The 14818-nt window shown below is 50.9% G+C and overlaps 6 protein-coding genes across 6 annotated transcripts; 2 read left to right on the top strand and 4 right to left on the bottom strand.

The window, feature by feature from the left end:
- Nucleotides 1-51: 51 nt before the first annotated feature.
- G6M90_00g061490 (uncharacterized protein) lies at nucleotides 52-447 on the bottom strand (the record flags this gene model as incomplete). Its single annotated transcript, XM_014687234.1, has 1 exon — nucleotides 52-447. One exon carries the CDS (start codon nucleotides 445-447, stop codon nucleotides 52-54), a length of 396 nt encoding a protein of 131 aa, XP_014542720.1.
- A 3049-nt stretch (nucleotides 448-3496) lies between these two features.
- Nucleotides 3497-4950, bottom strand: G6M90_00g061480 (uncharacterized protein; the record flags this gene model as incomplete). Its single annotated transcript, XM_014687235.1, has 2 exons — nucleotides 3497-4616; nucleotides 4667-4950. The coding sequence occupies 2 exons, from the start codon at nucleotides 4948-4950 to the stop codon at nucleotides 3497-3499; spliced, it is 1404 nt and encodes a 467-aa protein (XP_014542721.1).
- A 910-nt stretch (nucleotides 4951-5860) lies between these two features.
- G6M90_00g061470 (uncharacterized protein) lies at nucleotides 5861-6922 on the bottom strand (the record flags this gene model as incomplete). The annotated part of the gene is made up of 1 exon (XM_014687236.1): nucleotides 5861-6922. One exon carries the CDS (start codon nucleotides 6920-6922, stop codon nucleotides 5861-5863), a length of 1062 nt encoding a protein of 353 aa, XP_014542722.1.
- Nucleotides 6923-9684: 2762 nt separating this feature from the next.
- TYS1 (Tyrosine--tRNA ligase, cytoplasmic) lies at nucleotides 9685-11161 on the top strand (the record flags this gene model as incomplete). The annotated part of the gene is made up of 5 exons (XM_014687237.1): nucleotides 9685-9805; nucleotides 9913-10409; nucleotides 10480-10546; nucleotides 10610-10851; nucleotides 10934-11161. 5 exons carry the CDS (start codon nucleotides 9685-9687, stop codon nucleotides 11159-11161), a joined length of 1155 nt encoding a protein of 384 aa, XP_014542723.1.
- A 616-nt stretch (nucleotides 11162-11777) lies between these two features.
- On the top strand, nucleotides 11778-13116 carry LIAS (Lipoyl synthase; the record flags this gene model as incomplete). Its single annotated transcript, XM_066130720.1, has 2 exons — nucleotides 11778-12729; nucleotides 12815-13116. The coding sequence occupies 2 exons, from the start codon at nucleotides 11778-11780 to the stop codon at nucleotides 13114-13116; spliced, it is 1254 nt and encodes a 417-aa protein (XP_065986903.1).
- Nucleotides 13117-13507: 391 nt separating this feature from the next.
- G6M90_00g061440 (uncharacterized protein) lies at nucleotides 13508-14648 on the bottom strand (the record flags this gene model as incomplete). Its single annotated transcript, XM_014687239.1, has 3 exons — nucleotides 13508-14375; nucleotides 14440-14567; nucleotides 14622-14648. The coding sequence occupies 3 exons, from the start codon at nucleotides 14646-14648 to the stop codon at nucleotides 13508-13510; spliced, it is 1023 nt and encodes a 340-aa protein (XP_014542725.1).
- Between the last annotated feature and the right edge of the window lie 170 nt (nucleotides 14649-14818).

The raw sequence follows: 14818 nt of genomic DNA, 5'->3' as shown, positions 1-14818 counted from the left end.
TCGTTGCAACGTTGCACAAGGTGCCTCATTCCCCGGCCGGTAACGGCGCCCTCACAGCTGCCGTGCAAAGTCGCAGCCCAGGAGGTCACTGCAAAGATCTCGCACCAACAGCTTGGCCTCTGTCTCGTCTTGGCCACGACTCTCCCAAGTAACCCCCGACACCCTTGCGGGGGCGTCCATGTCAACAGAACCAGCAGCGTCAAGAGAAACCACAATGTTGAGAAGCACCACTTCGGCGCCCGTCCAGCTGCGGCAAAAGTGAATGGCGACTCTGCCCTGGCCATCGGCAGCGTCGGCGTAGATGAACCACTTGTCTTCCATTGCCCTCGGTATCACGCCGTCAACAAGCTTAGCCAAGTCCCTGGCCGAGATGTCGCCTTGCCACGTTGCGCTCGAGGGCTTCTCCATGGGCTTGTACTGCCAACTAGACGAGGTGGCTTTGGTCATGATGGCGGCTGTTTTTTTTTTAAAAGAGAATGCTTGAGATGGCAACAGGAATCGTTCTTGTTCTGCGCTGAGTTGAATTAGATTAAACTTAAGCCAGGCTTATAGATATATCCTAAGCCCCAGGCCCTGCTCTAGGCAGCTATTACAGCTGGTTAGCTCATAGATTATAAAAATCAAGGAGAGAATAGACCACCAGACTGGCGAAGAAGCGAGAAGGGCTGGGCGAGGAGGTGCAACAGACAGAAAGGCTTCCGGCTGGGCCGAGGTCAGCTTGAGGGCGCTGAAGGCATAAGCCCAGCCATCTTTTGGCCAGCGGCTGTGGCACGCCTCCCTGCTCATGCAACACACCAATTATTCCGGTGTGATTGCCAGCTGTCAGCTTTAGTTAAGGATTTAAATGCGGCATCATGCAAGTTTACGTGGATAAATAGTCGGCAGCTATGGGTTATAGCACGGCAGAATTCAAGCACAGCATCCAGCGCCTCACTCCCGACGCGATTTCCATTGACGGCATTGCTTGGCCGGCTTAGACTCCTTTTCTGGTGCTCTTTGTTAACCCGCCAACTCCGTCACACATCTTATTGGGCCGTTATAGGGGGCGTAAACTTGATTGACTGGCGGTGTATAACCCCTTCTGACGCTATAAAGGAAAGGAGAGCAAGGTACAGAGTAAATCTATTGGCGATCTGTAATAAGATTTATTAACAAGCCAGGTTTGGCAGCCAGATCAAAACGAGGTGCGGCCATTTACCTGGTCATATATAAGAGGTGGGAGGTTAGGTCTGGTAGTATTTACAATAAGTGATCTAGCTGGTTAGGCCTAAGGAGAATTAATAATAATATCCTGCTTTATTTAAATAAGGCCCTGGCCGCAGCTCTGCCACAGATATCTGAGGCCTTTCGTCGACAAAAACGGGCGCACGTATAGATGGGACCGACGAGTCGTGACGCGTCTCAACCAGCTTCCGTCTTTTTGCGCACGTTGTACCGCATAGAGTTCGGTGAGGAGGCAGATCCTCTTGAAGATGTGCAGACTTGCGAAGTTAAAAATGGAGCCGGCCTCGCCCCGTCCTGCTCCAGATGCCGGGGGCCGACTGCCCTGATTGACGCGGGTAGCGCCGGGTTGTCCCGCTGACCGTGGCAAGGGGGTACATACATGTACATATAGCCATTCGAACATTGCTTGACATTTGAGTCCAGTTGACTGACTCCTCACCACACATGCACACTGGCCAATGAAGAAGCTGCACCAGGCATGCAGTGACACTGCGCCTGAAGCCACCAGACAACATCCGCAGGGGCCATGAAGCTGTCATCCGGTGTGCCGACTGCGCCGTAACGTAAGACTGGTGTCGTATTTCCTGCCAGCATTCGGCATGGGCTTGACGCTTTGCTGTCCTGCACCCCTGAAAGCTATCCTTCGTTGGCATGTCATGCCCATGCCTCATCGCTGCGGCAGAGCGCTCCCTCAACACCCACGCCGATTTCCACTAGGTATTGACTCTTCATAACGCCGCAAAGAATCGTGAATAGGACGTGCGTCTCCCAATAGCTGGCCCCATACAAGGCGATCCAACACCTCAGCGGTCTTCTAAATAAGTTTAGAGAAGTAAATTATAACCTCCCTCTTATATAAAGCACTTTAAACCTGGCCCGTGATTAGCTCCTAGGCCTCCTCTTAGATAAGCTATTAAAAATTATAATCTAGCTTATATTTAGTACTTATAAAGAGAAGGCTAAGGTATTATACAATATTTTTAATAAGGTTAAAAAGGGTGTAAAAAGTACTAAAAATAGGTTCTTACTAGACTTTTACTATAATTACCTACGCCTTTTAGGTAAAGTATACTAAGTAAAGAACCTAATATAAAGTATTCTACAAAACTTAGACGTACTAGCAACTAACCAGTTATTTAAGACAGTAACTAAGAGCCAGATAGCTTAGCTTAAAAAGGCGATTAATTAACTATTCTACGTGGAGTTATTTATGCCAGACTTAGATTTTAATAGCCTAAAAATAAATCTTAGCTAGAGTATTTTATCTAGGGGAATAGGGTATTAGTTTATTAATAGCAGCTAAGACCAGAAAATTAACTCTGGTAGTAGCAAAATGTTTATTGCGCATAGTATCAGTTTCAGTGCTGAATGATTGTGATAAGGGCCTAGCTTGGAGCAATTTACTTAATTCATCTAATAACAGTCTTTGGTATTAAAGGTCCTTGGTTTTCCTCAAGGCCTTGAGGGACCAAAGCCGTCTATTTATACAAGAAGTCGGTGAGGACCTTCTGCCCTAATCCCGTGACCATAGCCCTTGTGTAACCAACGCCATTTCCGTGTAACAATGATGAAATGAGTCGCTTGATTCAACGCGAATGCCGAAATATCTCGGGGAATAAAAAGCATGCGAGAAAGCACCATACGGAAAGAATAGGAGCAATCTATAGCCAGCTGATAAATTAGCATGTATCCCGCATTGGTACCAAACCAAATACGCAATGATTGGTTCGAGTCAAGCTAGAGGTCGCACATCCATACGTTGCACGTACCAGAGTAGAGCCTAGGTATGGAAGCATCCAGGCGATATAATGTACTAAATCTGCCATCTTCCAACAGCTAGCCAAAATTTCATATGCAAGGTCTTTTTGAGTGAGGCTGCTACCGGCACGGCGAGTAGGAAGATGGCAGGGAAATATGGCTGGCAAGACGCATGGCAGCCAGGGGTGGGATCCAAGAGAAGATCGACTTTGGCCAGAGACTGTGCGAATCCAAGAATAACAAGGTCGATTGGCAATGGTCGAGGAAAATTGATTGAATTCGCAGCCTTACTTTTCCTGTACCAATGCATAACCTGGCATTATCCATTCCACCATGTCCAAATTACCTATATAAGTTATAACTGTACATCTGTCGCTTTGCTCTCCTGAAGATGGCATCAAACGCACATTTAGCGACCGCCAAGGGACGAGACATAATATTGTAGAGTTTGGGAGAGAGGATCCTCGACGTGAATGTATTTCGACAAACGGTAGGGTCCTATCAGCCAACAATACTAGTTGCCAATATCTTGACAGTCATCCAAAGGCCCAAAGTAATCCTCTTCCTCCTTGAGATACACCTTCTGCTCCTCTTGCTTCCTGGATAAGAACGCTTTTCTATCATCATTTTCCATGAACAGCGCGATTTGTCGTGAAGTGATTTCGACGTACTTCTTGGTTCGTTGCGGTGTACGCGGTAGGAATCCAACAAGAGTGTAGCTGATGAAGGACCAGTAGGCATCAAAAACATACTCCGGGCGGAGTAGGGCACATACCACCAACGTGTGACACCAGCCTTTCCGTCTATCCCACTCATCAGAAAGTAGAGTGGAACATGCAAGCCCCAAAGATTTCTCCTCATCTCGCACTATCTCGCACAACTTGCTGACTTCAGAGTTGTAGAGTATCTGGCCAAGGCACAGAAAATCGATGGAGTTGCCATCTAACCAGGGAGGGGGGACAAAGAACTGCAATGGCATGACGCTGCTCCATTCCCAGTCGAGCACCGCCACCAAATTGAGGTCATCGTCCCACAAGAGGTTCTGAATGGCTAGGTCACCGTGAACCAAGACAAACGGGCCGCAATCTTGAGCTGCATCGAGCCATGACTCCATTACAAACCTTCTAAAGTCGTGCGAGGCATATAAACCACGCTCACCACGGATGTCAAGCATGGAATTCGTCCCCTTGTCGAGCAGATTGTCTCCCAGCCAGAGAAGTGCATCCACGTACTCCTTTGACGTCTTGAATGTTTTATGCTCGGGGAACCTGGAAGCAGGCGCTAGACCCTCGCGTTGCTGGAGAAGAATTTCTATACATAGTGGCCGGTGGCGAACCCGGATGCTCTGGTCATGGTCCTCCTTTGGAAGGCCAAGAGCGCCAATCTCGGGGAATTCCAGCTGCCGTAGTTGAATGTAGACCTGGGCCAAATTCTGGTACATTTTCTCTCGGGCTCTAGTGGGCTGCGTGGTCACTGAGCACCAGACATCAAGGTCCTTCGGAAAGCCGAGTTCCCTGAGGTTTTTCCCTTTTATGTAGTCCATGATGATGAACGCCATCTTGATAGGACTATTCCTGGCGGAAGAATGCGCCCGTATCCTGGGGACAGGTATTGTGGTGTTGGCTGCCACGTATCTACCCTGTCGTCAGAGACATCCTTTCAATACAAGCCTCGGAAAACTCACTTCATCGTGGCAATCTCTACGTCCATCTTCTCATCTATCCAAGGGACTTCTTCAGGGATAGGAAGTCTCACAACCCATCGGTCAGGCACCCCATCAGAGCTCGGCGTCGCGAATTGCACAAAGAAGCAGACATTGAAGCTTCCATGCTTGACAGGTTGAAAAACCTGGCAGGGTTCATTGTCGTGGTACGATGACGCAAGCTTTAGAATCTCGCTCTGGTCTATTGACGCAATAAAGCGATGTGGTGCTTCTTGGGCTTTTGCGTCGAGGATTAAATCTCTCATCTTGGAGGATGGGTGGATGAATGAGAATGGTGTTTATCGCGCGTACTGCCTGAAATTTCAGGACGCAATGATTACGCGCTCTTATCCAATCACATCAGGAGTGCCAAAGGTCCTTGCTTTTCTAAGAGCAAAGGAGGGAACGGTAACCACTATATATACATGAAGGGAAGGCGTGTGCCTACATGTAGGGCTCTTGCCCGGGCACATGCATGTGTTTAATCTGTGTAACCAACAGGTCCTTTGTCGGTGAAGCTGCATATCCTGAACGTCAGACGGCCGGAGCCTCCCAGCAGTGTCGATGAGCTTATTACAGGCAGGGGCTAGTCAGAGAGATCCAATTGACTTGACAGTGATATGCGGGGTTAAACGCCCGGCCTACCTAATAGAGAATTGACATCAATGTCCCCAACATCCGCGCCGAGGATCCTTGCTAGCTCGATGTCCATGTCTGCCTAGAATTTAGGCCATGTCCCATGTCCCGCTCGGGAAGCCCCAATAGCAAGAGCCAGGAGAAGTGTCTGGTACATATGTATAAAAGGGTGTGCCAGCTTGGGGTGTGGGCATGCACTAATATGCGGCGGTAGCCCAACTGCATGCTCCGTACTTAAGTATTGACTTTATATAGCAGCAAAAGCCCTCGGGAGCATCCCAGGACGTGGACTGTTTGGTCCTCCAGTTCCATGACACAAAGCAATCCAATACTTGGCCTTGGGACCGGGCTCTTCCCCAAGTATCCAAGTATCTTTGGGTACGAAGACGTCCATATAGTTTCGTGCGATGGCTAGGATGCTGGTAGTTCCACATCAAGCGAGCCTACACGTTCCCTCCAGTGCCTTGTTTCTCAACCAAAGAACCACCTCCATTTTTCCTTTGCCTACTCTATTGCCCTAAAACTACGATACGCTGTGTCTCAACTACTATCCAGCTGCCCTTGCCACGCGGCATGACTATTGCTCTTCCTTTTCTTCCTTCTCAAAGCCGCCAACGCCAATGTGATCTCTCTCGCTGTCATGAACACAAACACCACAATCAGGCAAACACCTATGAGGCAAACGACAAGCATAACAGCCACGCAGAATCCCTCACCAACCTTGTACAATGGACGCCACGAATTCTTTGTGGTGCCATATAACCCCTGTTGAGAAGAGTAGCCCAGCTGGATGGAGCTGATAAAGATGCTCAAAACGCCAAAGGTAAACAACAAGGGCCCGTAAAAACGACTAAAGTAGGCATCGTAATTGCCGTAGACCTTGAAAAAGACAAACTTGCGCAAGACAAACTTTCCCCAGAAATTGAGGGGTCCAAGGCGCAGCTGACCGTATTGATAACGAGGGCTCACATCGGCATCAAGTATTGCCAAGGGCCCGAACGCCTGAATAAAATTGATAAAGGAAGTATAAGTAATATTGGAGTTTTCTTCCCCAAAAGCCAGCTCTGCAGCTACACTTTCGCCGTCTGCTCTCTTGTATATCGAATTGCAGTCGATTGGCAAAAGGCCGTGTTTCTCTGCAAGCGCAAAGTCCGAAGGATGCTGCACTAAATGCTGGTAGGTGCGCATAAATCCCAAGATGGACTTGTACACGGCGTCCTTGTTCGTGCCGGCACTCGGTTCTGGTTCCAGGACCGCGGACCAGAAGGCGTAGGAAAGCAGAAACGGCGGGATGGGCTTGAGGAATACTCGGTGGTCGTGCCAGACAAGATGCAGCTCCGGGTTTTCCGTCACCGTGATCTCTCGGCCGACGGCGACTTGGTGAGTCAGGCTGAAGACGTGGCTGCTGTCCTGGGTTGACACGAGCCAGAGCCATTTTGAGAAGGCGTCCAGCTGCGGGGTGCGGAAGTCGTTTTGGAGAAATTGAAGAATGGCGGATCGGTCCAGTGTTGTTTGGGGGTGGCCCGGGAGGCGACGGCTGCTGTCGCCAATATCTGCTTTGTGGATGCCGTGGAAGAGACTTGGGAAGGTAGGGAGGGTCATGGTGTAGAAGCGAGTGCAAAATTGTCGCCAAAGTCGGAGGATTAATTTGGTTATTGAAAGGCGTGACTTTGATAACTCCAAGGATGGGCCAAGGGAGGTGTGTTCGAGACAATCGGATTCGGACAGCAGGCGGTATTTTGTGATTTGCTCACGCATCTGAGTGCCGAGGGGCTATCCGATGGCCGCCTTTATCTTGTCAATCTTTTCAAATGAATTCCTGGACAAATCAAGAGTTGTCAGGGGCCTTGATGCCGGTTGGTGGTACATAACACATAGCCAGAGGTTCCAGCCGCTTATCCGCAGCCAAAACGATCTGTGAGGCTTATAGGGTGATCGAATACTGCAGTCTGATATCTGCACAGGCTTTTGGCATCTCGAGTGGATTCCTTGGTAGACAAGACGTACGGCGGCAAAATCAGTTTTCGCCCGGCGACATGGACAGTTGTCCAAGGGAATAACAATGGTGGTCAGCTGCCCAACTACCCAATTATGCAGCACTCCTTGTTCTTCTTGGAGGCTGAGCATCATGTCTGCACATCTTTTGCCGTTTACAGCATGAAAATACACCCCGAACGAGATTGCTGCAGCGGAACCGGGACGGGCCGCAGGGATGGAGAGATTTCGTCATGTTGTTGTGTAACAATAGCAGATTGACCACACCAAATTTTCAGAGTTGGTTGCTCATTTCACCATTGGCAGCTCTGAGCTGAATTCAACAGTAGATTGGTTCCCGATTGAGACAATTTAGCTAGAGAATCGAAAGCCCCTGACAGATGACCGATTGAAATGGACAGACTTCTGGCAGTGATTATTGGGATCGGCCATGAGGTCATGGAGTAAAAGAAATCCAGAAATAGCGTCCCTCGGCCGAATACGCTTAATATACCGCTAATAGGTGTGTTCTTTTGACTGTCTTCGGCCCATGACACTTGCGCTTAATTTCAAGCTTAGTGTCAGTATATGTGGGTATATTCGGGTAGACCAATCATTATGGTGACATCTGAAAAAAGTTCACGCCATGAGAGTTATAGAATGACTCAAATCCCCCGGCTGATGAATTCAATACTAGGGACAAGTCCACTCTTTAATGTGTGAAAAGGGCAGGAAAACTGGGCTTGGAACGTTGGGCTCACATATCAATTGAATAATCGACTCTAAGGTATTAAAGGTCCTTGATTTTTTAACAGGTTTAGAGGGGCCAGAGGCCTCTATAAATAAGAAATCGGTGAGGGCTAGTGCCTGAGGCAGCCCTCGCTTATGGACCGAGTCCGGGCTCTCGTGATACCTTTCTTTGTGGTTGTGTAACCTTTGTAGTCCGATGTCTTTTTCTAGGTCTTGACCGTGTGACACAATGTTCGTAACGATCACTTTGAATGGTTAGATTGAAGCTTAAACAAAAGCTTCCATGACCGAAGTGAAGACCGGATTGATGACTTGTTGGCAGATATAGATGACGATTTTGATTTACGTTTCTCACAACTACTGGGATAATAATCGCCAGCCCTCAACTAGGAGGCTGTTTTTTTCTGCTCATTCTGAGGAGCCTAGCCCCTACGTCTCATCACCAAGAGGCCGACATAAACAGCCAAGAATACATAAGTATCCGACTCATTTCTCCATCGCGTTCCTTAGGATTACAGTCCCGAATGGATTGTACATGCTATTTTTGCATCATACGGCATGCCATGTATGGCTCAAAGTCCACTGCAAGCTTCGCTGATCAACGCCTTGCAAGAATTGGGAACTTCCAGGCGTAGCCAGTCTAGAGACGGAAATGGCAGTTATTTCACCTCGCGTATTCACACGGAAGCACTCTTATGGTCTTGTTGCCGAGGACATCAGACTATCCGCGTGGCCTATTTTACGACTCTTCAGCGGTTGCACCGCCTCTAGTGCCAGCTTCCGCAGATATTTGGCAGCAATATCGATGTCGTGATACGTATTAGCCTGCCCGGCGGTAGCGACACGTAGTGACACATTCTGAAAACAATCGAATTCATATGGACTCGGGCGCTGACTCATGCTTGAAGGGCTGCTTGACTCATTGTAGCGAAATCTTGGTGGTTTCGAGTCTGCACCCTGCTATTCTGCAACAGGCCATCAAGTCATTCCTCGGCGTCTCTAATGGCACGCAGAGAAGGGGCCCGAATCAGGGTGCTCGTGACGAGTCAATTGGTACACATAGACAACATGGATGGCCAGTCGGTGTGTCCGGTGAAGCTGCGGCGGGAAAAAAAAAATTAACATTGAAGTTTGGCCTGCGCAAAATCCCCCCTCTCTCCCGATTCACCCCACCATCGACCGATGTCAAACCACCCCACATGCATTGACTTGCCCCGCCGGCATTGCGAACTGTCGTCCCAGATTGCTCTTTGGGTGAGCGGGAGCAGCCATCAAATATCAACCCATACACATCTACGAACTATAACAAGGGGTAGATACTGAGTTGTACGGAGTAGTGAGAGATATGAATCGTACAACAAGCTTGCCTCACAAGACAGCTAAGGATTACCTGCCCGGGCTGGAGAAGAATTTAGCAAGCTTGTAAAAGTTCACGAGGAAGGTGCTTGAGACTTTCTTGTTATGTGATTGGCACCTGCCGCCAGTTGTGGGGACTGTGAGGTCGAACACAACCAGTGCGCTGAGTCACCTTCCAACATGATCCCGAGTCATACATTAAGGCCAGAAATTACCTTTTCTTTCCAGAACAGCTCTCTCCTCGCCATTCAATTGTCTGCTTCGACTGCATTTTTTATAACACAATGGGAGACGCCAGCGCTAAGGACAAGTTCGATATCATTCGCGAGAACCTCGCAGAGGTTCTCAACCCCGAAATCATCGAAAAGATTCTCGACGAGGGGAGACATCCGAAGATTTACTGGGGTATGTACATTTCGTTCGACGGCTACATACGTGTCCATTCACTCGTCAATAGCCAATAATCGCCTCCTCCCCAAAACCAAATGCTAATGTGCCTCCTCCCTAACCAGGTACTGCCACCACTGGCCGCCCTCATTGCGGCTACTTTGTGCCCGCCATCAAGATTGCCCAGTTTCTCGCCGCGGGCTGCGATGTCACCATTCTCCTTGCCGACATCCATGGATTCCTCGACAACCTGAAAGCGCCCATCGAGCTTGTCGAGCAACGCGTCCACTTCTACCGTTATGTCATCACCGCCATGCTGGAAGCCGTCGGCGTATCGACCGAGAAATTGCGATTTGTCCAGGGAAGCTCTTACCAGAAGAGCCCCGAATACATCATGGACATCTACAAGCTGTCGTCATTGATATCCGAGCACGATGCTAAGAGGGCAGGTGCTGAGGTTGTTAAGCAGACGGCCAATGCCCCGATGAGTGGTTTACTCTACCCTGTTCTGCAGGTGCTGGACGAGCAGTACCTGGATGTTGACGCGCAGTTTGGTGGTCTGGATCAGAGAAAACTATTCACCGCGGCCAAGGAGTGGTTACCCAAGATCGGATACAAGCAGGTACGTCTGTTATGCCATTCGCACAGGCTACGCGAATCAAGCAATTTGATTTGCTAACTGTATCTTTCAGCGTGCACATTTGCTCAACCCCATGGTTCCTGGTCTTCAGGGTGGGAAAATGAGCTCAAGCGACCAAGGTAAATACCCAATTCTCGTCCTGTCTATATGCGCCTAGTTGATAGAGGCTAACAAAAGTACAGATAGCAAAATTGACCTCCTGGACGCCCCGGAAGTTGTCTCCAAGAAAATCAAGAAAGCCGTGGCTGCACCGCAGGTCGTTGAGGAAAACGGCGTGCTTGCTTTTGTCGAGTTCGTACTGCTGCCAGCGTCTGGTCTGAAGAATGGAAAGAGATCATTCACTGTAGACCGCGAGCGAGATGGTCTTGAGCCCCTGGTGTACGACAATATTGCCCAGATGCAGGAGGACTACAAAAATGATGTGGTATGTTTACTCTTTCGCTACCCAAGTCCCGCGCAAGAATCGTTCTGTTCAAAGAAAAGGCTCTGACATGGTGAAACCGCAGCTCAACCCGCAACTACTCAAGCCTGCAGTCGCCAAGGCCCTGAACGAGCTGCTTGCCCCTATGCAGGCAGCTTACCAGGCGTCCAAGGACTGGCAAGAAGTGGCTCTCAAGGCTTACCCGCCGCCACCCAAGAAGGAGAAAAAGGTCAAAAACAAGGGCACACGCCACCCAGGCCATGTTGTTGAGGTCGACGGTGTTGCGGAGAAAGTTAAGGAATTAAACGTGTAACCAACTAAATGTGAAAAGTTATGCATGCATTAGCGGGAGATAGACACTGGATAGCTTAGCTCATATACCATTTGCTTACGAATCTACGCATCTACCTTCGCATATCCCAAACACAAATGATGAATAAATTAGGCGGCATTCATGATCGCGTCTTATATACGGATGGTATGGCCAGGCCATTATTAATGAACATGGTGTCTATTGGACAACCGCGCAGGGCGCTGCATCTAGCACGCCATGCAGAATGAGGCAAAAAGTACTTGGCCAGATCTGGTACCGCGCTCTATACGAATATACTGCAGAAATAGTGGCATAGGTAGGTACCTTAAAGTGTGTAGTACTTTGCAATACGCATTATTCTCTGATGCCAGAGCGCCAACCGCCAACCGCCGACCGCCTCCCCCCGGGTGCCACTATTACCCAACTGTTTTCCATCCACCACTAAAGCATGCAGGCTATTATGTACAAGGTATCCAGAGTGGATCTTCCTCAAGGTTGACGGACGTCCCATCCCCATCAATCTTCTCAACTTCCACTGGTGCCCGTGAGATAATTTCTCCTCTGCATCACAACACGGCAGAGGGCTTGTATTGCAGCTCGATCAATCCACAAAGTCATGGCGTCCATGGCCTCATCTCTGCAGAGGGCGCAAGCCCCTGTTCGTAGAGCACTATGCAGCACGCCCGCCGCCGCCCGATCCTTTGCCACGGTCCCTTCTCCTAGCGACTCGGCCAAAGCCGCCAAACCAAGGCGCAAGACCTACTTCAAAGATACAGACGTCGCATCATTCTCCGACTTCATCGCTACCTCGTCACCAGCCCAGCAGCTCTCCACCTCAGAGGCCTACTCTCTCCGAACCGCCGAAGTCGGGCCAGCCGGCAAGAAGAGAACAATCACACGACTGCCCGAGTGGCTCAAGACGCCGATTCCCGCAGGAAACGACAACTTCAAAAAGATCAAGAGCGATCTGCGAGGTCTCGGCCTCCACACCGTGTGCGAAGAGGCACGATGCCCCAACATCTCCGAGTGCTGGGGTGGTTCAGATAAGAGCGCCGCCACTGCAACCATTATGCTCATGGGCGACACCTGCACGCGAGGATGTCGTTTCTGCAGCGTAAAGACGAACAGGGCGCCCGCGCCGCTGGACCCCCACGAGCCGGAACACACTGCCGAGGCCCTTGCGCGATGGGGCCTGGGCTACGTCGTTTTGACGAGCGTCGACCGAGATGACCTGGCCGACGGGGGCGCCAGGCACTTTGCCGAGACGATTCGCAAGATTAAGCAGAAGAGGTCGTCGCTGCTGGTGGAAGCGCTGACGGGCGACTTCATGGGCGACCTGGACATGGTCAAGATCGTGGCCGAGAGCGGGCTGGACGTGTACGCGCACAATGTCGAGACCGTCGAGGCCCTGACGCCGTACGTCCGCGACCGCAGGGCCACGTTCCGGCAGAGCTTAAAGGTGCTGAAGCACGTCAAGGACGTGCGTGGCAAGGAGGGCATCATCACCAAGACCAGCATCATGCTCGGCCTCGGCGAGCAGGAGCACGAGATGATGGATGCTCTGCGGGGTACGTACTGGAACCTACAACATGCCCCCCCCCTTCCCCCCTTCTTTTCTCTATCTGCATGAGCACTGCTAACAGCCTGTTATAGAGCTCAGAAAAGTAGACGTCGACGTCGTCACCTTTGGCCAGTACATGCGCCCTACGAAGCGCCACCTCAAGGTCGAAAAGTACATCACGCCCGACGAGTTTGAAATGTGGCGCCAGCGAGCCCTGGACATGGGCTTCCTCTACTGTGCGAGCGGTCCTCTGGTGCGCTCATCCTACAAGGCCGGCGAGGCGTTTATCGAGAATGTCCTACGCAAGAGAGCAGGCGAGAAGGGCATGGCGTCGCCCGCGGCGGAGGAGAATATCGCCAAGGCGGTGGCTATGGATGCCGAGACTCGGCGATGATGGATGATGGGAATGAATGGCAGATACACATACAATTCAGAGGGGCCATTCAGAAGCTAGATGTGTAAATGTTATATATCGGCGACAGGGGTTCGCATAGATGGCGTTTTTTTTCGGGTACTTGACGGTAGAAGGCAGGATATTCAACAATAGGTTCTTTCAAGATGAAAAGATGCAATGTGCGTCATGGACGTATGTACGTTTTGGTGCATGCCCACGTCCAAAGTCGGACGAGAGCCGACGATGTGGATGCCTGGATGTACGACATTGCAGGAAACTAGCATGCTTATATTCCACGAAGCTAGAGCAGATGTACCACGGCTCGGTCAATATATGAAACACTTTTACAGTCATTTACACGTCTTCGTCACGGGTATCGATCCACAGCTACCTACTTGCCGTCCCACAGTCCCCTCAGCGCCGTCAGCGCGATAAACAGCGCCTCCTCCGTCCGGATCGTCCTGCTGCCCTGCCCCGGGAGCACATTCACCCACTGGTCGAACAGCTCCCTCGTCCGGACGCCCTGGATGTCCATCTTTACCAGTTCCTCGTCGTTCATAGACGCAAACTCCAGCCCGCGCGGTCCGCCAAACACAATGAGCAGGTGCTTGAATTTGAGGGGTTTCGCCGAGAATGCCTTGGAGATGGGGGTCCCGCGCTCCGAGGTGCCGATGCTGAAATCATAGCCGTCCTCGTACGGGCTTTCCGTAAACACTGAGCTGAGGGAGGGGCTTTTTCGGACGGTATACCCCCAGTAGTAGCCGCCTTCTGTCCGGGGCGCTTGGGGGTCCACGCACTGGGGATACTGGGACTGGTCGTCGGGGAAGAGGAGCGTGAGGCGGGTCTTGGGCGGGATGTCCTCTTCGATTTCGACGGGTTCGTCGAGCCCGACCTCCACGAGGGTGCCGCTTCCCGTGCTGGTTTTGCCGGGAACGGTGACACCTTCGCGGTAGGAGATCCAATCTTTGGGATTGGGGTGGTGAGGCATGTCCAGGCTGGGGAGGAGCGCGGTCAGGCGGAGGTTGGGGTGTAGTGGGAAGAGGGCCTTGCGCATGAACGGCGGCGCTTCGAGGAACGAGAGGATGTGTGTGATGAAATGGGCCGGGTCGGTGTCGCCTGTGTAGCCCGCTGTGTCTGTTTGTCGCGGACGGGAGGAGGCTGGCGAGTCGTCGAATACGACGACCTCGTCAACGGCGAAGACGGCGAGGGCGCGGGCGATTCGTCCCGGTATGGACATGCGTTGGTCTGCGGTCGCTAGGCTAGGAGGCGTGTGTTAGTAGGGCATTGCGCGGGCAGTATACGGGGCGTATCAAGAGGGCTTACTTGGTCAAGATGCTGGTTGGGATGGCGACTGATACCGTCCAATCTCTGCCGCCTTCCGTGGGAGCGAAGCTGGCAGAGGGCTTGAATGAAGTTCTATCTTGCTGGCCATTGTGGGCCGTCTTCCGCTTCTTTTTGCCTGGTAAGGTTGCAACTCACTATCAATTTTACAGGGATACACTTACTTTATTATTACGCTCGTGAAAAGACATGATGGCTTTTTTATACAGCTGTTTATCAAAATTGATGTCAATATGAGAACCCCGGTCGGTGAGGGTTGTAGAAAAGTCGAGGCAGCTCAATAGGTCCGGCAGAAAGCGGGCGCACCTCGATTCACCGCCTGCCAATCCTGGCTTCACGCCACCTGTTGGTTGGTCAGCCA

The sequence above is a fragment of the Metarhizium brunneum genome, chromosome 3, assembly GCF_013426205.1.
Source record: "Metarhizium brunneum chromosome 3, complete sequence".
Taxonomy (NCBI): Eukaryota; Fungi; Ascomycota; class Sordariomycetes; order Hypocreales; family Clavicipitaceae; genus Metarhizium; species Metarhizium brunneum.
The sequence above is the reverse complement of the archived record's forward strand: the minus strand, read 5'-3'. Positions and strand labels throughout refer to the sequence as shown.